General features: G+C 43.2%; 1 protein-coding gene across 9 annotated transcripts in view; it reads right to left on the reverse strand.

Moving 5' to 3' along the window:
* The window catches only part of cbfa2t3 (CBFA2/RUNX1 partner transcriptional co-repressor 3), a 44,372-nt gene extending 21,994 nt beyond the window's left edge, over positions 1-22,378 (reverse strand). For 4 of the 9 annotated variants that reach the window (XM_026166217.1, XM_026166181.1, XM_026166163.1 and 1 more), the window contains exon 1: positions 21,525-22,378. In XM_026166217.1, the coding sequence (XP_026022002.1) occupies positions 21,525-21,771 (247 nt within the window). In that variant the 5' untranslated portion in view covers positions 21,772-22,378. Of the gene's footprint in view, positions 1-13,104; positions 14,291-21,524 lie in introns of those variants that run through there. The other 5 variants (XM_026166198.1, XM_026166190.1, XM_026166173.1 and 2 more) reach the window with 4 other exon arrangements.
* Between the last annotated feature and the right edge of the window lie 1,568 nt (positions 22,379-23,946).

The following is a 23,946-nucleotide window of genomic DNA, read 5'->3' on the forward strand; positions in this document are numbered from 1 at the left end:
GTCTGACTGTCAGTGCAGCTGCTGGATCCTTCTGCAATGTAAACTTGAGCTGAGAGTGTGATGACTTTTTCAGCTTGAGAAGATATTTTATAATGATGTGTGTGACTGGCAAAGTGCAATGAATGCGCACCATGTCATAAGAAACAATAAAATCACTATTAACACTCAGTTTATGCATACGGTTGAGTACTAAAACTCTATTACTCAAGTAAACCCATCTATTCATGAACAAAGCCTAAGACAGAGGCCCATCTTCTCTACTCTGGCAAAGCAGCACACTGTAGACTTTATGTGGCATTCAATGCTTCCTACCCCATCCCTCAGCTTCTCTCTTTTTCTTATTTTCATCTGTCTTGTCATCACTGGATTAAAAAAAAAAGTAATAATAATTCTGTCCTTCCTCACTAACACAGAGAACCCAAACAAGTGAGCACAGTAGCTTTCATAGATCTTCATATAGTTGGCAGAACAGTATAAGCAAACCAACTTAGGGGCCAACAGAAACCTTTCTTTTCCTCTCTTTCCTTAATTTTCTTGGCTCAGTTGATGTATTTTGTTTTCTACTGTTACCATCCAAAATACAATATCAGACCACATTTATGATCTGGTTAAATAATACCACTGGTTTAAAGCATCCCTGCTGCCAATATCAGAGCTGATGTCACATTCATGTGCACATCATGGATGTGAACTGCATTATAATGCAAGCACAGTAAGTGAGACTAACTTATTTGTGACAATAAGTATCTCTGAGAAGACAACGACCAAAGGTTGGAAGATATTTGCCAAATTTAGAGGAGGAGACAAATAATTATTTGCCACAGACAGCATTTTTGCAAAGTCAATAAAGTGTCCCTTGACTCAATAACTCACAGTCAGCTTCTTTAAGGTAGTCTGGGGGCTTTTACCTTAGCAGATGGTTTTGAAATATCGGATTTTACCATCATTAAACATGACACAAAATAGCGCAACAGATGAAATCTGTTTAAACAGTGTGTTCACACATATCTGCTGCTTGTCTTGGCTGGTAAAATGCACTAGAGGCACAGAGGAGCCTGCACCATGTTACAGCAACATGCCGAGACAATATTTTTTCAAACAAAGGAAAAAAATTACACATCACTTTGCCAGTTTCACAAGAATGGACAAATGATTAGGCGTATGATTCACTGTCTAAGTTTACGAACTTTCCCCTGCCGTAAAAACACACACATTTTGAATTTTTAAGAGAGTCTGGAAGTTTCTCCTTTGTCTCTCTGACATTGCGTGCTGCTTTTTCCTTGTTTGTCTATGTTTGAATCTTGTCTGTGTGCTTTGAGGATGTTGTTGATGTAAGAAACGTGTGGCGAACGCCATTACAAATGCGTATTTTTGATTTATAAATTAATGTCATCCTGAGCCAAACATAACCAGTTAGAGATAATGTTTGGTAATGCATTTCTGCTAATCAAAAAGAGCTAATAAAACCTCTACCAGCATCGCTACTGAGGCATAATGTTTAACACTCACTGGGCTTTTTGTACCTTTACCCTGGTGTGTAGCTGGAGTATAGTAATCAGCTAATATATCAAATCACTACCACATAATGTGTTTTTCATTTCACTCCTGCAAAATGTTTTCCTACACACAACTCCTGCCTCAGTTGGCCTCGGTCCTTGGTGTTAGCCTATTTCTGAGAGCTCCGTTCAACAGCTGGTGTCTGTATTTAAAGAGTGCCACACTGGAGTGTGCAGTGTGAGAGCCATTGACACACTGATCCTCAAGAACACGAGGGGCACTCTGCTGTTTGCCCGATGCCAGACGCTCTAAACATAAACACACAAGGTTGCGGATAGAGGCAAACGAGGCTGGTTTGTATAAATAGATGCTCCTCTATACAGCACTAAACATGTAAAAACACATTACATGCTGTTGAATTGGTGGTCTTATTCCTTTATAGATGCAGCCATATGTTTCAGTAAACCTCGTCTTTGAGCAAATTTATTATGTCACTCTCTGTACAAGATCTTTTCTAGTGTGTACGGTTAGTTTTTGAGAGGAGAGGAGAGGAGAGGCGAGGAGGAGAGGACGAGGATAAGGGGACCATTCAGTCTGTCTGCTCCCACCGTGGGATTATAGACAGCTGTTTAATCTGACCAGCTACAGAGACAGGGCGCACACGTACACACCATGCTCTGGATTTTACTTTTAATACATTAGGAAGTCTGCAAGGTCTGCATCCCCATCTGTGGCCATCTGTGCTCCAATTGTGCTTCGTGTTGAAGGACAAAATATTTATACCAAAAGAAGTATAAAAAGAGAGCTGGGCATGGCAGGTGAAGTGGACCTGTGGTTAAGATTCAGGTTTGGACTATGCTATTTCTCCCTCACTTGCACACATCTGAGTCTACTAAGAAGGCCACTTTAGGGACAAATACATCTTTTTTTTTTTGGTCCAAAATATCTCTGAATATTGTGCTGAAAATTAGACGGCACGATACAACCGTTACCTTCCTCTCTGAGGCTGTTTGCCTCTGTTTCTCAGACTCTCTGAACAGCTGTATCTCTCTATATTTGACGTAATCAGGGCTAAAAGATTGCTCACCAAAGAAACAGTCCTCAGTCTAAAAATGTTCTCTGTCTCCTGTTCTCTCCTTGTGCCATGATGAAACGAGATGAAAAACAATTCACTGCAAGACACACAAAACCACAGATAACATACTGTACGCGGGCATGTGCACAGTGCAGTGGTTTGTCTAAGTCATTTGAGGGTCTCATTATAGATTCGGAGACACATGTTTTCATTTTAGTTCCTTAAGACGAGCGCAGATAGAGATATGACGACCACCATGTAATGATAAGATATTAGAAGGTCATTCAGATGCTGGTTGTGCAGCGTGGTCTCATTTTACGTATGCATATGCCCGCGTGTTGACTGTATGTGTATCTAGGCATTTGTTCTTCCACTGGAAATGCGGCTGAAACTTATTAGCTTTAGCTAACCACTGCAGAACAGTCCCCTTAAATCCCCCCTGTCTATTCAGTCTCTCATACTCCACAGAGACTCTTGTCAGTGACCACATAGCCCTAAAATTCTCTCTCTGTCTCTCGCTCCCTCCCTCCCACTGTAATTCCCCTAGTCTCCAGGAATGCTGTTGTTTTTAATTTCTCCCAGCTGCTCTGGCTGGCTGCCCAGCCGCCTGGCTTTCCACATCTGTTCCCTATCACGCCGCTGTGGAGTCCACACAAACAGAGCCTAAGCCCCTGGCCCCCAGACCCCCACCAGGCCTTAGAATCAAAACACTGGGGATTGCAGGCCTTGCTTTTTGGACCTGGGACTAAGGGCTACAGCACCTACAGTACAATCCATTATTATAGTACCAGCACAAATATCATTCAAATAAAAAGGAGTGTGAACATCATTAGCACACAATTAATGTCATCTTCCCAAAACCTAGAGCAAGTCAATGTATTTGTTTCTGTCTGTGTGCCTGCTTCTCCATTTTGACATTTACCTTGTTATCAGGGTGCACCGCGCCACAGGTAAGATAGGAATGTGTGTGCGTGTGTGCATAAATATTTGTGAGTCTGCACCGAGGCTGCTCCTGCAGACAGATCCCAGACTCCGCTTCATCTTGAGCTGATTTAGAGTTCAGAGGCTTTAAAGCCCTCACTAATGACAGGGTGGGAGGCAGGCCGGTGCAGTGTGTGCGCACACAAACGCGCTTGTACATCTATCTTTATGAGGGCTCACGTTAAAGTAGTGTATTCCCTGTCCCCATCGCACTAAGCCTAATCTAAACCAATTTCTAACCTTAAGTCTTAACTCTGAAGCTGCCTGTTGAAGGTAACTTCATAGCAATGTCCTCACTCCTACGGTTCAGATTACAGTTGCTCAAGAACACTCTCAAACACACACACACACTACAGATGCACAGATGGTTTCACACGTGCTTACAAGTTTTCAAAATACGTATGCTCATGCTGTGGACACAAACATGGACATTTTGCCCTTTGTTACTTAAGAATCGCTGTGATATTACACATGTGCAGCATATGGCACAATAAACACGGTGACCAATAACAAACAGGGGAATAAGGAAGGGAGGATGGGGGAGGACTGGTTGTCTTCAAGCACTGACAACAGCCGGGCTGTCTTTGATCAGATTACAACAAGCAGATCATTGACAATTCCCTAGCTTTTCAAAGTCGAAAACATCTCCATTTTCTTTTAAATGATCAAACTGGGGAGGGAAGCGTAAGAATAACTACAGGACAAGCAGAAGGTGAGGACAGATCAAAGACAATTTATCCAGGACCAGAGGTGCTAAGGTTAGAAAAGCCATATTTCTGCCTCTCAAAGCTGCAGGGATGCTGTCATACACTGCTTATATCTGTGAAAGCTGTTGATGTAATTGTATTGAAGTTCTAGCGACCATCTGTTCTCCTTTGGGAGGGCCTGGCTCCTCTCGTCGGCAGTGAAGTGGTTATGTGCAGCATATCACTGCTGCCGACGTGCTCGCAGAGAAAAAACTTCCTTTTCAGATTTTCCCAACGGCTGCTAATAAAATCCAGATGCTAGACTGTTTCTGCCTCACTCCCGCTTCCCTCACTCCTCCCTCTCTATCTTCTGTCCTTCTACATCTCCTCTTTTAGTCCCCCCCCCCCGAACCTCTCCCCCCCCCTGAGCTTTTTTTTTTTTTTTTTAAATCTACCTGTCCTCCCTTTGCCCTGTTCTTCATTCCCTCACCACCCGCCCATCCTCACCTCCTTCTTTTCTCCAGCCACTAACTCAGAGCCATTCCTAAATAAAGGAAAGTATTTGTGACATTTGGCCGAGACAGGCTGTGCCAAGAACAACTCCCTGGCTAGCCAGACACATCTGGAGTGTGTTAGGACTGCACTGGGCACTGGTACTGACACTGGCTATCCCACCACACACACACACACACACACACACACACACACACACACACACACACACACACACACACACACACACACACACACACACACACACACACACACACAGACACAAAATGGTCCCACATATAAGATCACCAAAAAACCATAAAAATTTCTCTCCTTACATGCCAGAAGCTGCAGGCACAAATTCTCAGTTGTACTTGTTATTGTATTGCTTACACTTCCTCAGAAGCAACAGGGAAATACACAGGTTTTTATGGATAATTATGCAAGTACATGACTACACGCATGCGTTCTGTGTAGGTATGTAAACAGCATCGGAGTGCACGCATGTGTTTTGTGCTTCTGCATGTGTGCAAATGTGTGTGGGTTTGCCTGTGTGCGTGCTTGTGTGGCTCCAGGGTCCCTGTGTGAGAGGAGCTGAACACCTGAACATCAATAACTGTCATGTGAGCCACCTGGGACCCCACAGCCAGCTTGCACCATGGGCACACAGCCATCACCAGCACAGCTGCCACAGAGAGGGGAGGGGATGGGGTTATAGAAAGAGAGAGAGAGAGAGAGAGAGAGAGAGAGAGAGAGAGAGAGAGAGAGAGAGAGAGAGAGAGAGAGAGAGAGAGAGAGAGAAGGACTGAGAGCAGAGATGTGGGGGAGGAAGTGGGAGACAAGACAGAGTCACAGATATGAGGAAGTGACTGTGCATGTACATCTAGGAATGGACCAGCAAAGCAGGCAGGCAGACAAACAAAAGCAGAAAAATCTACATGTAGCTTCTGCCGTGCATGAAAACTGTTGTTTGTTTTTGCTCATCTACATCATTTATTCCCGTCATCCTGTCAGCCATGCACCTAATTTTGCCAGCGGAGAGCTCAGCCCCAGGCAGCCAACATCATCGGATAAGACTTTCTGTTGTCTTCACTTTCTGATGAGCCCAGTTATTGGGCTTCCTCAAAAGTGACATAATTCATCCTTGCAACGAGTGCACTCGTGTAAAATCCAGTTTTGCTGAAGCAGAAAACATTTTTTGTGGAATGTATGGAGTCAAGATTGGTATCACAGTAAAGTGGAAGCGTAAACACAGCATCTACCTAGGCATCTGATTTTGTTTTAGGTAACAGGATTCAGTAAATAAATTCTATTGAGAAATCACGTTACCGCCTTATCGATCATCTTGAGCATCTAGTACCGATTTCTTTAATGGCCGACCAATATCAGCTTCATATTTCACTTCAATGGGAATAAAACCAAAAGACAAAACATATTTGAAAAGAGTATGTTCACGGTGAGCGCACTTCCCCGATCCAAACACCTGCAGGCTCACCCAGCACCAATTAGCTCATCAGGCTTTTAATTACTCTGTTAATTGCATACAGGCAGCGTGAAGGGCAGCCTGGGAATAGGGCAAGGGGGCCTCCTGAGGACCCAGCCTGACAAGCCTGACAAACAAAGAGGAAATATTCTACCAACAACAGCCACAACAGAACTACTCTAGAGCTTAGGAGGAGAAGTGAAACGGGAGAAAAATAGCTGCAAGTGCCTTATTATCAGCACTGTGATGTCACTTCCTGTTCGGATCAGAGGCTGAGACCATGATCTGGGTGATGTGAAAGGCTGGGGCAAGCTGAGATGCAGAGAAAGAGAAGAATCTGAAGGAAGAAAGGAGCAGCACCTTGTACAAAGAGTTATGTGGACATCTGTGAGCAGCCACACCACATCTGGATTAGTTCATGATGGTCACAGGAGAGAGAGAGAGAAAGAGAGAGAGCGAAGGGCTGGGGTGGGTTGGTGCTGGAGGGGCGGGTGAGAGGGGCTAGCGTGGGAATGTCCCACTGTTAAATTTCGGGCATGCAGGCTTAGTGTATTTGTGGGAGAGTTGGGCTGGAGTCTCCACAGTGACCCGTCTGTCACAGAGCTCTGCAATAACACAAACATCCTCTAAACTGTGCAAACTGGACACACACATTCACATGCAAATATGACTACAAGGCAGCTGATATGAAAACAGTCGGAGCAGCGGGGGAGGAATTCTGTATCTGTTTTCTCCTGCTGCTACAGTGGTTGGCATTTACTCTTCATCCATGTTTTACCGTATCAGAGAGGCCGCCTTCGTGCCTCTCCCTCACAGCAGATGTCCCCCCTTCCATTTCTTCCAGGAGCAGTGTTTGAGGAGGTGTATCCAGGAAACAGTGGCCAGCGCTCACTTCCTGTGTGACAGGTGTGCGATGGAGGCCTGACAGCTGCTGTCCTGCGCTCTCTTTCCCTCTCTGTATTCCTCTCTCCTGTATCTCCCTCTTTCCAGCCAGCTGCAGCAGAGAGCAGTTCTGTTTGTTCTTACGTCACTGCTGCTGCCTGCTGATTTATGGAGCACAAAAGACTTAGAATTGACCCTGGCAACATGCACACATCACAGCAAATGCAGCATCGCTGTGTATCCTTTGCCATAAACTCTTTGCGTGAGTGTGTGTTAACAGAGCGCGTGAACTACGGCTGCCTATTTTTCTCCCCGTGTCTCCCCTCTCTCTTATGCTTTGTGCACCGTTAAAAACCTGACACTGAGCTGTCACTTACAGCTAAGATAGGAAAACAAACAGCAGATTAGTCATTCTCCTGCTTGATGTCTTGTATTTCATTTCATTCTGTGTTAAATGTCTGCTCTGTCACTATGGAGCTGTCAGCGCTGACAAAACTGTCTGTAGCCTGAACTGCTCTCCAGCCTGCCAGCGCTCTCATACCTCTTCATTTGCCCCGCGGGCACAGTAACAAAAGCTCCTGACATTAGCCAGGCACGGGGAGGGTGTTCTGTATTATTCTGGAGGACCCCATAGGTTTCACACACAGACACACAAGAAACAAGAATGCAGCAGAGGAGGCGGAGGCGGGGTGGGGGGGAGACATTTATGTGACAGGTTAGAGGGAAGCTTTGACAGTTTCTCCATTTAGCCTACAGCCAGCTCACGCTGGAAGCTGCAGAAATAAATACCAGCAAGTCCTCTGGGACGCAGGCCGACTACAGGACGCCGCCACAAAAACAGAGCGAGTGGCTAAAGAAGGAGAGCGCCCGCTGTGCCAATAACATGGTGATTATGTGAGCTAATTGGGAAATTAAGATGACCTGATGCCATGCGATGGTCAAGGTGGAGGGAAAACTGCCACTGTAAGGGAACTGTGTAAATTTATGTAAATTTAAACAAAACATCTGCACTCTTACACTGGTATAATCTTCCTAGGGAGAGATGACAGGAAACAAAATCTATATAGTTTATATTAGTGCATGCTTACTAAGTTACAGTTTTTTAGGAAAAAATAAAGCCTAATCCAGGGAAGATAATCTCAGTCTTGTATATGTCACAAAATTATCCACTCATATGTCTCCTTATGCTTTGTTCTTCTCTGTTATTACAAGTGCATCTCGTTCATGTTACATAAAAAGAGAGACGCTGTGGAATCAATCATAGTTTCAGGGGAGAAAGTGATATGAGTGAAAACATTACCAGGTGATTATCAGTTCATTTAATGCATAACATTATGTTTCATGAGATGAAATTCTGCCACAGACTCAAAAATAATCTTTAAACCTTTTAAAAGATCTTTTCACCAGGTCCAGCTCACCATATCACAAACTTTGTGGTCCTACAAAGCATCTTTATGTTTTCTCATATCACATTTATTTCTTTACCTGAAGGTCTCTGGAGGAACTTATAGATTTCTCCACAAAGACATAACATAGTTTTCAGAAATCTTACAGATGGGCTGATTTCTGTTGGAAGCAATAATTGAAATATCAAACACAACCTCTACACCCTGCAGACGTGACTGCGCCGCTCCTCAAAGTCACCACTACTCTTTGACATATCAAGGAAATCTCTAACCTTCCTCTCTCTACACTTCAAATATATCTGTTTTCTGAAAGGTTGAAATATCAATTTCCAAGTGAAATTAGAACTTTACACGGGCAACACTTTTATCTGAAGGGGCACAGTTTCTCTATTCCTGTGTGTGCGTGTGTGGAGAGACAGACATGCACAGGAAGGAAGGCTGAAGTCGAGATTAAGGTCTGTACAACTAGCTGGTAACACACTCAGTGGCTCAGCCTCCTATTTGAAGAGGGACGGAACCATCTGTGTGGCACAGGATCTGTTTCCAGGAGATAACGACATTTTTAATTTCACAAATACTGTAAGGGGAGAGAGAGAGCGCAAATGTGAGAGACATGCCTTCCTTCCCAATCTCTGTCTGCACGGTCGCCCCGTTGCAGCACTTCCCCAGACGTCCAGAGAGGACGTGTTTTCGAGTGGAGGCCTTAATAACTTCAGTCTGTGTTCCTTTGCGCTTGTTTATCCCACGCCTGTGATAAAGGGCTCGATGTGGGGCAGAAGGAAAGGGAGGGATTCATTATATCATGTAGCGGTGGCGATTTGCACTTCCCATTTTCTCTGCCGGCCTGTTCGCTTGGCGTGATTAAAACACAGCTCGGTGCTACTGTAGATTAGCCCAGCTGTATCCTGTGTCAGAGTCTGATCTGAGCACATTTCCTACAATGAAGTAGAAAGGGTGGGAGGTGACAAGATGTAGCAGTGGGAATGGGACGAGGAAAAGAAAGGGGTCAAAAGAAGGTCAGAGGTGAGTGACCAGGCGAGGAAGTAAAAAAAGGTGAGGAGGGATAGCGGGAGGTGAAATAGGCACAAGATAAGGAAGGGAGGAGGAGGAAGGTTGTTCTTCTTGGCTGTAGCTGTCAGCATTTCAGCTACATACTGTGGTGACACTGGTTTGAACCTGCATTCACAACCGGGTGTTTATGTGAGCTACAAATGCGCCTCGTTTGAAAAATGCATAATTGAAGGTGCAATTTGTGAATGCTTTATATTTTGATGAATTTTTGAAGAGTCAATTCAACAAATAATTTTCAGAAATGCTTAGCTATAAAGGGTGAGTTTTCAACCATGAATGTTCCAGATAAAGTAATTCAAGCATCTCACCTGCTGTGAGAAAGCTGGAGAAAAGACACCTGATAATTCCAGTGAAAACAGTATTATTACTAGATATGCCTGTGTGTGTGCTGTGGCGCTTAAGAATATGAGTGGATATGTGCACATTTGGGAGAAAGCAAAAGGAAAAGAGAGAAAGAGTGATATTTCAAACACACAATTGGGGTTTTACTTGGCCTCCACCCACCGCTCTGCTCCCACGCTGTGGCGTCAGCAGGCCAGCCATCCAGCGAGTGTGTTTCTCATTCCATCAGATGTTGGGAAGCTGCTCGCTTCTTGACTCTAGTCTCTGACATTCTCCATCTCCCCAGAGAGGCTGGGCAGCCTTGTCACAGTAATGTCAAACACATGTGGAGCAGACCAGAGAACGGCCGACCAAAAACACACACACACACACAAAAGACAGAGGACTGAGCAGCAGGCATCCAGAACCACGCTGGTTTACCCCAGTGTGCATCAGGATAAACAGCACCGAAACTATAGAGATGCTGCACCTCATCATTTGCTCTCATAAATTTACACAAAAAGCACAAATTTTCATATCGCTCTCACTGATCTCACTTCAACTGTGTAATAAGCACACTGTTCCTCTGCTGTGAGCAACAGTTCTGCAAAGAACTGCCAGAGAGCAAAAGTCAACTAAGCTGGATGTTTCTCTACATCACAGATGTACAGTATAACTCCCCTGTTAGTCTGAACACACGCAAATATACACTGAGGGCTGCAACAACTGGAACCAACAACTAGTGACTGGCTTCTGTACAATTTGCAGTTTTAGAGTTACTGAAACCATAAGTGCTGTGTTTTTTTCTCTTTATCTATTAATGCATAATCTTCTCAAATTAAAGGCAAGGCCATGTGACTTCCTACAATCAGCTAATCAGAGCAACTGGTGAGCGACAACTTGTATGACAAAGAAGAAGACAATCAGGGGAGTGTACATATGTCAAACAACACAAATATGAACTACTTCAACTTATTTTCACCATAAACTTTGCTGCTATAGTGTTTGATATAGAATAGTGTGTTATTCATATAAGGTTTGCTTCTTAATTAATTAGATATAGTACACACAGCTCCTCCGTTTAATGAGGAAATCACTCACACATAAACCCATCAAAACATCTTCAAAACTGGGATTGCGATTTTTTTTCTTTTTGTACCACTGACTAAACTTTGCAGAAAAGAGAGGAAGAAATGAAAGATCATCTTCTCAAACCGCCTTGTCTTATTTATTTCTTCTTCTCTTTGCTGAATAGCGATTTTCCTTTTCAACACACTGTGTTTGAAATTTTTCAGCTAATACATCTACAGCATGAGGGTTTCTATAAATGTTTGTTGACTAGAGAAAGATATGTAAACACACGCAAACACAGGTTTTATATCTTTGGCCTGTGTCAGCCGCTTGACTTGTCTTGTTTGTGATGGCCCAGGTGTCTCTGTTGTGCTGACCACCTGACCGGCTCGCTGTGTGCTTGCAGCTCCCGCCCACCCAGGGCCATCTGCTCCACTCATTAATTAGGAGGCAGCCAGTTTCACCTGCACTGCCTGCATTTAGATCCCAATAATTAACACACACAAACGCACACAGACACATACTCAACAAGCCCACACACCCATATAACAAACACATAAGCTGAGGCATCAAGTCAAAGTATAAGCGAGAGCCTTTTCTCTGTTAGACACTGAAGGCTTCTATCATCTCCATTTCTGCTGTTGAATGCCTGATATGTAACTCACTGATAAACTAATGAGGTATAACAAACAAAAGAGAAAGCCATCTTGAAGGGAATGGAAGTGAAGTACACTGGCCTGTGGTTTTGCTTGATGCCTTTTCTTCTGAGGAAAAGTGGTCCTATTACTCAAAACCTGTGGTTGTTTCCCTCTGTATATATAAAACAGCAGACATCCTATCCGTGCACCTGTAGTAGATGGGAACTGAACAAACACTCTGCAGGCTCGGGTCATAATGAATGGCCAGCCTTTTAAGAGAGCTACTTAATGATGAAGTGGGGACATCTGCCCTAGCAGGCAGCAGGCCCTCCTGGTCTGAGCGATTGGGCAGCCGGCACTGGGAAGGAGAGAGGACGAGATGCTCACTTGGTGGTGATGGAAGTATAATGTGCGGTGAGGCAGGGTGTCTGCACTGCGGTTTCACCTCTGCAACCTCCCATCTATTGTTCAAGACTATTATCAACTGTTCAATTATTCAGATGATATTTACCAGGGCCAATTACACGGGGCCACATCCTGCAGAGAAAATGGCCGGAGTGTTTTACTGTTGCACTTGCATGCGGAAGAGTGCGCTGCTGAGGCTGTTCAAGTGGGGCTCAGAAACCTTTGGCTGGACTTGTTTTCTTCGCTGGGAGTGTCTCCACACTCACAAGAGTTATTATGAGCCGTCCAGTCCTTTATAACCCACTTCTCTAGTGCCTCCACAGAATGGTCTCACCGCAGTGACACGTAAAAGGTTATCCCTCAAAGCTGTTCAAATCTTAACATAAACAAACACTCGTGACACCATACCTTGCACTACACTGTTTTGGGGCACCGAGCAGTTCAGTTAAGGGTAAATGCCTAAATGTATCCCTTCACACCCATTGCCTTCATCCAGACCAAATTCACAGAGACCAAAGATTTTGTGTCAGCACTTTGTCTCAGCATCACTTTGATGTGTAGCACAGACTCATGTGGCGAACAACTCATGACCTCCCCTTGCTCTGTCTTTCAGTGTCTCTGTCTTTTTATGTCTAATCTCAGCTCTAAAGAATTAAAAGTACAGGAAAAGAGAAAAGTTCATATAGCACTACTGATATTAATAGCAACAATAATATTATTAGAGTCACTTTTTCCTGCCCCTGTAACTGTCTCTTGTTACCAGTGTTATTCAATTCAATTATATTTACAAGGCAACATCCTACAGTGGCCCAGCAGTAACCATCTAAAGACATCATAACACGCAAAGCGACAAAAAAAAGGCAAAAGCAAAGGTTATCCAGTATCCTGATCTTCACCTTCACACAAAACATTGAATGCTTACAATAATGTGAAAGTTTACACTTGAAATATTTTAGTATTTAAAGCTTTTCCATTTAAAACATCGAAAGGGGGAATTAAAAATAATGCATGCCAATAAAAATATTAATAGACATGTTTTTTTAAAGGCGTTTTGCCGTAGTTTCACTCAAAACTGACTTTTGCAGGTTGTACTTACTTTATGAAGGTCGAGGTCAAGCTGAGGTAACAGTAGCGGAGATAATCCACACCAAATAGTTTCTAAAACCGATTTTTATATGTCATCTCAATCCTCATCATTTGAAAATAATAATAATAATAATAATAAAGCTTTGTCGCGGTCTTATTCCTTATTTTTCTGTCTTTGAAATATTGAGAGGAAAGAGCGAGAGTCTAGCAGGAAAAAACAGACGGTTTAACTTTCCTTTGGGTGTTCAGTAGGGGGTCTTGACTTTCCAGGTTTAATAAATTATGAGGTATTTCACTTCTCAGTTATATCGAAAAACGTATAAATAAAATCAAAGCCAGAGCTCTTGGATCTTTAAGCAGATTGATGTCTTTGGTTTTTGCAGTCTGAGTTGTTGTTTTTGTTTTTTTCTTTTAAAGCAAAAATCAGAACTTGTCCCAGGCATGTAAATCCGCACTCTTGCTCATTTTAACCATCCCAGATCGAAGAAGGAAAAACACAGCCGAGTTTCACCTGCAAAAAACCCCAAATATATCTATCTATCTATATATATATTTTTTAAAGCGAACAAAACTATTAACCTGTCGCTACTGCAGAAATCATCGCATCTCCCAGGCAAAAACCCCCCGAAATTATAAAGATGCGGATCCTCTGTTCGGCAGGGTGCGTCTATTATTCCTCCTGTTACAACTTTAAAACCCTCCTTTTTTAACTTCACAGTTAAGCCACAGTCCGTGGTGTCAGGAGCGACTCCTTGTACATCCGACGAAACGAAGTGACCTTCTTCTTTTTCTGTCTCTTTTAAAAATGTTTAAGCACACAGTCACCCTACAGCCCGTGGACAGGCTGCTCCACCACCACGCTTCTCAGTACGGCACTTCTCCGACGCGCTGTCTTTCAGTGTTGTGGTCTTTAAAGAAAAAAAAAGAGGAACGCAAAAAAAAAAAAAAAAAAAAAAAGCTTCACTTCCAAAAAAGAAAATCACATTCGGCTGAGCAGATCTGACGGTTTATTTTCCTTTGGATTCACAATTTGGGATTTGCAGACTTGTTTTGTCTTCTTCACTGATGAGTGGAGCTGGCGGGGCCACTGTGCGCAGTAACCGCGGCTCTCTCCTCCTCCTCCTCTCTCTCTCTGTCCTCGCTGTAGCCTTCTGTCTGCGTTTAAACACCATCTGGAGCTCCTAACCTCTCTCTCTCCCTCCCTCTCTCTCTCTCTCCCTCTCTCTCTCGGGTACCATCATAGGCGAGAGCTGGCAGCTATTGTGCAGGAATCCTTTCTAAATTGAAAAAGATCCAACATTGCACATTGTAAACCCCGCATTTGTCCAAAGTTATTAAAAATATGCGATTTAACCAGTAAAACCTTGCTAAAAAAAACCCACATCTGCAGTTCTCCAATAAAATGCAGGCAAAAATGAATAATAATAATGAGCTGGATGAAGATGTATCGTAATGACATTATATGGCTGTATGGTTTGTAATATATAGCCTATCCTTTCCTACCTATATATTTTTTTAGAAGTTTTTTTTAGAAGCTAAACAGCTCGAATCCAAAAGCTCTGAGACTGAGTGAAATACAACTCTTTTACCGTCCCGCTGTCTGCCCGTGGGGGCCGCTGTTTCCTCATATCAGGACGAGGGGACGACAAGGAAGGCAGATTATATTTACTTTAACACTTGGGGGGAAACCACAAGCTTTCTGAGAACTGAATGAATGCAAAAGAATGCGTCTGTCGGCATGTGACCATACGCCAATAAACGCAACGCGTCTCGTAAAAGTGACAGTTTCCCTTTATGTTCAAGTGTTGTCCTTAATAGTCAAGTCAGTGGATTGTTGTAAAGAAGGATAGAAGGACGATTCGTCTTGTAAAAGAGCTCTATAAATGTGCCCCATATCTTCCCACCCATATACTTGTTTCAACTGCGATCACACGTGGCAACATTAGTATTCCCACTTTGCAATGGATTCATGAATGATGACTGCTTCAGCCTTTAATCCTTCTCATTTGATGTAACATCTTTCCGAGGATGACGAATGACAATTCAAAAAAATAACAATTATTTTAAATGGACTAATCTGTCTTTTTTTTTTTAATCAATTCATTAGCACGTCAATAAAATTTCAGCAGTTTAAACGGTGAAAAATGTCCATCGGAAGTTTCCAGAAGCAAGAAGATGTTCTGCTCTCCGGATCAGCAATCCCAAACTTTTTCATTTATTTATTTAGAAAACGCAGTTTTATTTTTAGGTTTCTTTTAAATCTGAAAACAATAATATTAAGTACCCATAAATATATAAAGTAATATGAATGCATTGTCCTAAATAGGTAAACAAATACACTGGATAGGCAGACAGAGATACACAAAGAGCGACAGCAAAAAAGGCAGGTACAGTACATCTGCCTCCTCTATAGTGAGAATCCTCCACCTGTCCACACTGGTCTGTTAGTCTCTTTGCCCCACCCACCTGCCCTCTCTCCCTCCAACAGACACACATAGCCATGGAAGGGGACAGAAGACAAAGCTGACACCCTTCTGACCCCTTCTGCGTCGACAGAACAAACAGAACCAGCTTGTAAAGTACACACAGACAGCTGCTGTGCCCTGACTCCAGTCTCACCAGCCTTCGCCAGCACTGAACGCAAATGCTGCCGTCGTATGGAGACTTCTGAAAAAGCCCTCCACTGCTGATTAAATAATGTGAGCAAGTGCGCAGGGGGGGAAGCCCCGTTCCTCTCTGACTGGAACAGTTCCCTGCACGGCTGATGAGAGGCAATAACTTCAGGTAACGTCAGCACCAGGTGCCAATGTTCTTTTTTTTCTTCAAGCCACAATATCTGATCAAGCTGTTGCTGCAAATGTGATCAAACCAACAAAAGCAGGAGAAATACACCGCAAGATTACACACATAAACTGATGCATGGGACATTACAAGGGTGAATCTCCCACAGACTGGGTAGCTAGCGCTAAACTTCAGAGTTTTGGCCCTAAAGCAGCTCTGTATACATGCATGTTGCAGTGTGTGTGCGCACCATTGGTGACTTATTTGCTCTCTGCAGAATACTGAGAAAGGAAGAGATATGTGTGTCTCTGTGTGGCCCTGAGCGACAGAAAGGTAGGCGATGGGGGTTGCATCCAAAGAAAGGATTCCTGTCAAGGTGACAGCTCGGAGATTGACAGGATGCTATTCTCTTCGGGAACAGCGTCAGTCAACCTGTCAGCCTCCCTGTACGACAGCCTCTCACTCCTCTTAATTTGGCCTTTTGTTGAGCGGTCACCGGGTTAGCTCTGACACTCCATGTGGCCAGCCCGATAAACTGCACAATGAAACCCACTCACGCAAGGTGGGAACTCGCCTCGATGAACTCTCTGTGGCATAATACTGTGACTGGAAGTCCCTTTGATGGCATTAATGACAAAAACAGCTTTGTCTTCCCCGCCTTTTCACTCTCTATCTCCCTGTCACACCACAAACACCCCCACCCTCCACCTTCCAACCATTGCTCTGGATTCTATTATGTTGGCAGCATCTTCTGGGTAGTTGAGCACAAACTGAGACAGAAGAACTCAGTTCGGTCATTGTGCTGCTTTGGAAATGACTATTTCTGTTTGTGTGTGTCAGACTAAAAGCAAGAAAGAAAGAGAGAAGTTTTGCAGCATTTCCTCCTCTTGCACATTGTAAATCCTTTCCTATAGTGGCAGTCACAGGCTAGTGTGTTGAAAGGAGATAAGGCCCTGAGCCGGCTGAAAGGAACGCTAGACCCATTGTGTCCCTGCGCTCTTCTCCCTTCTGCTATCCTTTCCTCTGTCGTGCGCGTTCAACAGACCACACGTTCGTGGAGCTACCATTAATGTCACCAGTGTAGGCACATTTTGATCAAAAGAACGGGGGGGGGGGGGGTTAACTGCACCGAGTTATGCTGTTTGATAGAAACGATTAGAATCATACCGAGCCTCCTCTCCTCTGAGTCACATGCATCGTTTGTGAATATGACTCGTGTACTTTAAACTCTATTTTCTTTGATAAAGCACTTAACGGGATGTTTATCTCTCACTTTGTATTCCAGCATCTTAAATGTGTGCAGGTCCTCCAGCTGCTCCATCATATTATGAAAGAGAGAGTCTTCCTGTAATATGGCGTGGTGTAACGGATCATTGACCCACCCACTCAAGCACACACGGCGGAATGCTGCTTTTACAAATTGCACCCATAGACCCCCTGACATTTTGTTTGCAATCAAGCAGGAAAGTATCGCCTGTTTGAATCATCCAGGCATGATGGGAATCGTAAATTCAATCCATGCTCTTGGACCAAGTACTTCATTTCCAGTATTGTCATCTTCAACTAATAAGAGTACTATCTATTACGGCATTACTGTAGATGCTCCAGCATATGCAATGAAGCTGATTAATTACCCACTCTATGTGCTTTGGTTAAATTCTGCATTTCAGATGGTGAAATTTGCCACGAGTATCGCAGGGATGTGTTTCATTCATAGTGTTACAACCAAATATGGCTTCAGAGGACTTACACGCTGGCATGAAGTTTTCTTTAACCAGAGTGCTAGGCTATGTGTACACGTGGTCATATCTGACCAAGAGAAGTGCAAACTTACAAAAGAGGAAGTGACATCTGATCAAATCAAGTGTTGACTCAAGAGCAGGATATGCAGCCTGAGCGAGGCGAGGGGGGACGGACAACAGCCAGTAAAATGTCTGCAGGCAGGTGAACGCGTCCCATACGTTCACATGAAAAAGTCAGTGCTAAGTATGTCTGTGTTTCCCAAGAGACAATATGTGTGTGTGTGTGTGTGTGTGTGTGTTTGTGTGGAAGCAGACAGTTGGTGGTGCTGGCACTGGAGATAGTGAGTAGAGGGGGATGAGGCGCTGTATCAAGTTGTGAACATCTGTTCCTCATAGAAACCACAAAGCTGGTACTGAGGAAATAAAGAGGATAACTGCTCTACTGCTCTCTCTCTCTCTCTTTCACACACACACACACACACACACACACACACACACACACACACACACACACACACACACACACACACACACACACACACACACACACACACACACTCATCTCACTTTTTTCCACTCCTTGTTTACTCAGTACTTTTACCTCTTCTTGCATCACTATCAGCATCCATGTTTTTCCAACATTTTTGATCATCCATTCCACATTTATTTTCTCATATCTCTGCTGGAAATCCAGTGATGTAATCATTAAGCAATGGATAAGTGCACACAGCCGATGGTATATTTTTCATGTAGATGAAGTTTCAAAATACTATTACAAAATATGTCCCGTAGTTCTAGATGCGATAACAATTATGTAAGCTGGACTTCTAAGAAAGAGTGACATGGCGAAACCGCAAGACCAAGCATTTACAAAGAAGGAGGACAAAAGATAAACTGATCCACAGACTTAAAACTAAACAAAAGCACATGTGGTTGATTTTCCAATCCTAAAGTCAAAACTGTAAATGGAAAGTTAATTAAGCTTTAGTCAATACCTAGTTTGCTTTTGACAATCAATAAGATTATTATTAAAGCCTCTAGTCACCCGTAGCCTCGTGCAGTCCTCAGAGATTTTGGTCCAGATTGTCATAACACGGTTGCTGCAGATTTATCAGCTTGACATACACGATGAGTCTCCCGCTCCACTACACCCTAACAGTGCTCTGTTGGACTGAGATCTGGTGACTGTGGAGGCCAGTTGAGTACAGTGAACTCATGTTCAAGAAACCAGTTTGAGATGATTTGAGTTTTGTAACCCAGTGGATTATCCCGCTGGAAGCAGCCGTCAAAAGATGGGCACACTGTGGTCATAAAAGGTTAGACATGGCCAGCAGCAGTATTAATTTAAGCTGTGAAGCTGAGTTTAATAGTGGTCATTTGATATTAAGGGGGTCAGTGTAAACTGTAGCATCAGTTTCCCGTTCTCAGATGACAGGTTTTGATCACTGTGGCGTTCTGTGTCTGCTTAAAGATTTGAATCAAGGTATGCAGAGATGCTCTGAATGCCTTTGCTGTAACGAGTAGTTATTTGAACTACTGTTGTCTTTCTCTGGGCTCAAAACCGAGGTTAAATCCCAGGAGAACAAGAATTTGTGAAATCCTCAGACCAGCCCATCTGGCAGAAACAACCATTCCCTGTTCCAAGTCATTTAAATCATTTTTTTTCCCTATTATGATGCTCGGTTTGAACTTCAGCAGGTTATCTAGACCATTTCCACAAACCTAGATGCACTGAGTTTCTACCATATGATTGACTGATTATATTTACACTTTACAGAGAAGCAGAACAGGTGTAACTAATGAAATAGCCGGTGGGTGTACACATAGTATTTATTACCGTGTAAAAAGTTTTATAAACATCAGCTGCAACTTAACAAACACGTGGCGGCTCACACATGATTTATAATACAGTTATTAGTATTACTCATTATTCTATTAATGAGTATTTCAGTGTTGACAGTGACAGTAAAACGTTTTAATTAACTATTTAAAATGACTATTATGAAGCGTAATTAAAAAGCTTTATTTAGAGTCTATGTTAGATGACTAATCGTGCAAACAGGTCTTTGGCAAGCCGGATAACAAAGAAAGCAACAAAGTTATGTGCTTATGTATTTATACGAAACTTATTACTGGTGAGATGCCTGTTTTTGTCAAAGAAAATTGTAGAGAATAGCCTCTTCATAGCTATAGAGGATTAGAGTTGGCACAAAATTACAAAGTCTATGATACAGCAGACATGAGCCAAGGCTTTGTTAGGGATTCTCTGCACCTTTTTCATCAAAGACCCTTGATTTAGTCCTTGCTGCTTTTCTTCTTCCTCTCTCCATCTCTCTCACTGCCTTACTGGCTCTATCTGGGCCTGCTGCGAGGTTGTGCAAGCGCTGGGTGGCAGTTCCTTATTGTACAGTGTCTATATGAGTGTGCGTCTGTGTGTATGTGTGAGTCTGTATGCTGTGTGCGACTGATAAGACCCAGGGAGAAGAGCCAGCATGCCGACATATTCTTGCCACCGCGGTTATCGCCTGTCGCAGCTGTGCCTGAGCTCTGCGACATCTGCTCCCTCACAGGAAGCCTATGCTGTGGCTCACAACACCTCTCCCTCACACACACACACACACACACACACACACACACACACACACACACACATATGTACATGCATGAACACATACTTTACTCCCGCTTCTCCATACAGTGAGAACATGTTACCGGACTGTACCCCCCCACCACCACACACACACACGCACGCACACACAGTTACATCAGGTAGACTACATGAGACAAAGAGCTGTGTTTATAGTTCTCAATGGCACATTTTGTTTTTCTCAGTCTACACATGTGTGCATGTGTGTGTGTGTGATGAATGGGCTGGAGCACCAACGCTGGAGTTCTACTGGGTTTTTATCACTGAATTACAGGGGGGGATGCTTATGACTAAGCCTAATTATAGAGGCCTTATCGCTGCAACGTTCACAAAGCTCATTACTGCCAAGAGACGGTATGCGCTGCAGGTAATTCACCACGTTGGGTATTAGTCCTCGCACTGGCTTACCGTTTCTACATATTTAGAGTCTATAAAATTAGGCTTTTAATGTCTGATTCTTAATGCATCTCTCTCTTCAAACCCTTCGCTGATTTAAGTGAAGGTTTTCATTTTTATACCTAAAGGCAGTGTTTTCACTTCTTTATGAATCAATTACATTTTTTTCTCTTTTTACTTTTCTTTTTTTAACCTCACATGTCTTTTCATGTATTCCTCAGCTGTCTGCTCTCTTAAACCTGTCCATCTGTCATTCACCATTTTTGACCTTCATGTGTATTATGAAACCATTAAAGCTCAACAGTGAAACTCCAGAATCTGGTTCTGTTCCTTTTAGCTGCTTGGGGAAGCCCAGAGGAAGACACCCCCGGCTCACCCACCCAACCACCAAAAGCTCTAAAAACCTCTTTCCTTTTCCTTTCCAGCGCCCACAGGATAAATGTGCTCCACTGGGCTTGGTAACAACAAGGACAAGTTTATTCAATCTAGACTGGTAATATGAAGAAATGGGGGGGAAGCGGGGGGGGGGGGGGGGGGGGGGGGGGGCACGCAGACAAAAGACAAAGCGTTAAGAGAGCAATTTAACACCAGTTTTATTTGTTATAAAACAGGCCAAAAAAGGCCATGTTTTGATGCCCTTCTAACCTTGAATCCTTTTGCTTCAGTCATCAAATAGCAAGATGAAGAAACCTCACATAACCCCACATAGCATGTAGCACAAAGTCAACACAAACTGATTATACGTCAATCACTTGAACTTAATGAGCAGATCAGACCGCTGCGGGACCCTCCGTCACTCATCGCGATTAACACGATGCCAAAAGACCTTCATAAAAAAGGTCCTGTAAGATGACAAGCTCATACCTTCGCTATATCTGTAACGGCTGCTGGCCACCAGGTTGTGATCGAGGCTTCCAGGCTGGAGTATGTGGGCAGTGAATTTATCCCTCAGCTCGCGGTGGCTGATAAGTGTGACGGTAGGGACACGTGGAGCAAACGCTGGAACAGCTCTCAGGTCAGCCCTCTTCTGGCGCTCCAAATGGACCTCAGCAGACATGTTCGGACTTTCCTGTTTATTTGAGAGGTGAGAGGCTTGGAGCATGAGGGACATGCTCTTTGAAACTCTCTGGCGCACACTGGCAGCTTGCAGGTTCAACCGTGGAAGCAGCAACAGCACACTTAACACTAAAAGTTAGTATTACCTCCAAAGGCTTTCCTGCTGAATGTTCTCGTTCAGTTTCACTTGAGGATTTCCATGTGTTTCTTTACAATTTCTAGTTTTGCCTTTGAGGGCCCAGTGGATCATTCTGTGACCCGCTGAGCTGTTGTACACATACACGGACTTAGCTTCACTTAAGGCTCCAAAAATTGAAATAGACAGTAACAGCCAGCCTTTCCTTATATTCCTTTCATTCCTTCAGTGAATACGTTTATCCTGGTTGAAGTATTCTTGGAATCTTCTGGTGTTTTTTTCTTTGCCTCTTGCCTGCGTGCAGGAAAGAGAAATAGATTGTAGTTGTATTCTGTTTTTTCACAAGTAAGTCTTTGTCCTTAACCGCTGTTCCCTTTAACATGGCACATCTTGCATGTAAATCCCCATTTCTTTCTTCTTCTTGGTTCACCCGATCCTCTCAGTCGCTCTTCTCTTCTCCCCAGCAGAGTGTGTGGGAGTTAATCAAGAGTGTGTGTGTGAGTGTCAAAGGCAGGTCAGCTTGTCTTGTGGCTCTGGCTGAGGGGTTGTGCTCTCATCTGAACCCTCCTCCTCCTGCCTGCCACAACAGCTCAAAAGAGAAGTGAGTGCTTGGATGTCACACTATCTGTGTGTGTGGTTATTTTTTCTGTCTTGAGGCTAACACCCCTGGGGAGGCCAGGCAGCAGTGCTGCTTGCGGTGATAGCTGCAGACAGCAGCACGCAGCAGGACCTGGGCCTCAGTCTGGGCTTCCTCTGTCAGGAACCAGCTGTGTCGGCCAGAAACCGCTCCTTCCCTTACTGCATCCTCCCTTCAGAGGTGCCCTCCTTTGCTTCTGTGCACCTTGCCCGGTGGCTATAATGATGCCGTCTGTGCTCCCTTGTTCAAAATCCTTCCTTGTTGTTCTTCCCCCTGTTTAATTTTTGGGTTTTGATTCAAACCAGTTACTTCATCATCGGGATTTTTCTTCTGCCTCGCTGCAAAACAACACACTAAAAAACTTTGGATGTTTCGTTTTTGTATATTTCATGGAAGTTTACAGAACAGGACAACAGGAAATACAACAAAAGCCAAAGTAACTGTTTATCAAACTGTACACAGAACTGGAACACAGCAAATCAATTAACCAGCTGACTTTCCTATAATAATCTGCTCTTATACCAACACACACACAGAGATGTATCTCAAAAGTTTATAATATTAATCCATGTTTTTATTAACTCCTAAAAAGTAGATGCTCAGGACTTTTTAGTCCTGGCTTGGTTCATGGTAGACAGATATTTAGTCAAAGTAGTTATGGGACACAGCTATCTATTTTGTTATTTTTAATATACATCATAGGACTAAAAAGCTAGAAGTTGGCCATCAATTCTCCTGACCAGTGATAATATTAATCGTAATAAATGTGTTTATTTCAATTAATTAATAAAGAAATACTTTGATTTCAGGTTAAATATAAATATTAAAGTAGCATACTAATTGTCAAAACTCATATTTACCATTATAGCACCATAATAGGTCATAATAGAAATATAAAAATGCAGTTAACAACTTCAATATTCTCTTTTTTTCACTAACCATTTCACCAGAAATTGAGTGGACAGGCCAACCGACCAAATCCACGTTTTACTTCTCTTTTTTTTTTTTTTTTCGATAAATGAAGGGTTTCCCTGTGGAAGTTCTTTTTCCCCACTGATAGACAAATGGCGTGTCTTTATCCAAAAGACACATGCATATGTCTGCCTCATATTAGTCCAAAATAATAAAAAGCTTATAACTCATGTCCTCTGTGATTACTGACTGTCTGTATACACTTCATACTTCCTCAATGGCTTTCTGGTGTCGTTGACATCAGCCAAATTAAAGATCGTGACATGATAATTGTTTTGTCACTAATATTTTTAACTTTTTTATTCATTCCTACTACGTGTGAGCAACATGAAGCTGTTGCTGCAAAGTAGAAAGAAAGTAAGTAGGACTACAGCTGCAGTGGGAAAGAACATGCTGAAACAGGACACATGCTCTCGCACACAGGAACCAAAGACATCGACTTTTACCTACTCTGGCCTCTGACCTGGGGGCTCATTGAACAATAA

Source organism: Astatotilapia calliptera, chromosome 1 (genome assembly GCF_900246225.1).
Source record: "Astatotilapia calliptera chromosome 1, fAstCal1.2, whole genome shotgun sequence".
NCBI classification, from domain to species: Eukaryota; Metazoa; Chordata; class Actinopteri; order Cichliformes; family Cichlidae; genus Astatotilapia; species Astatotilapia calliptera.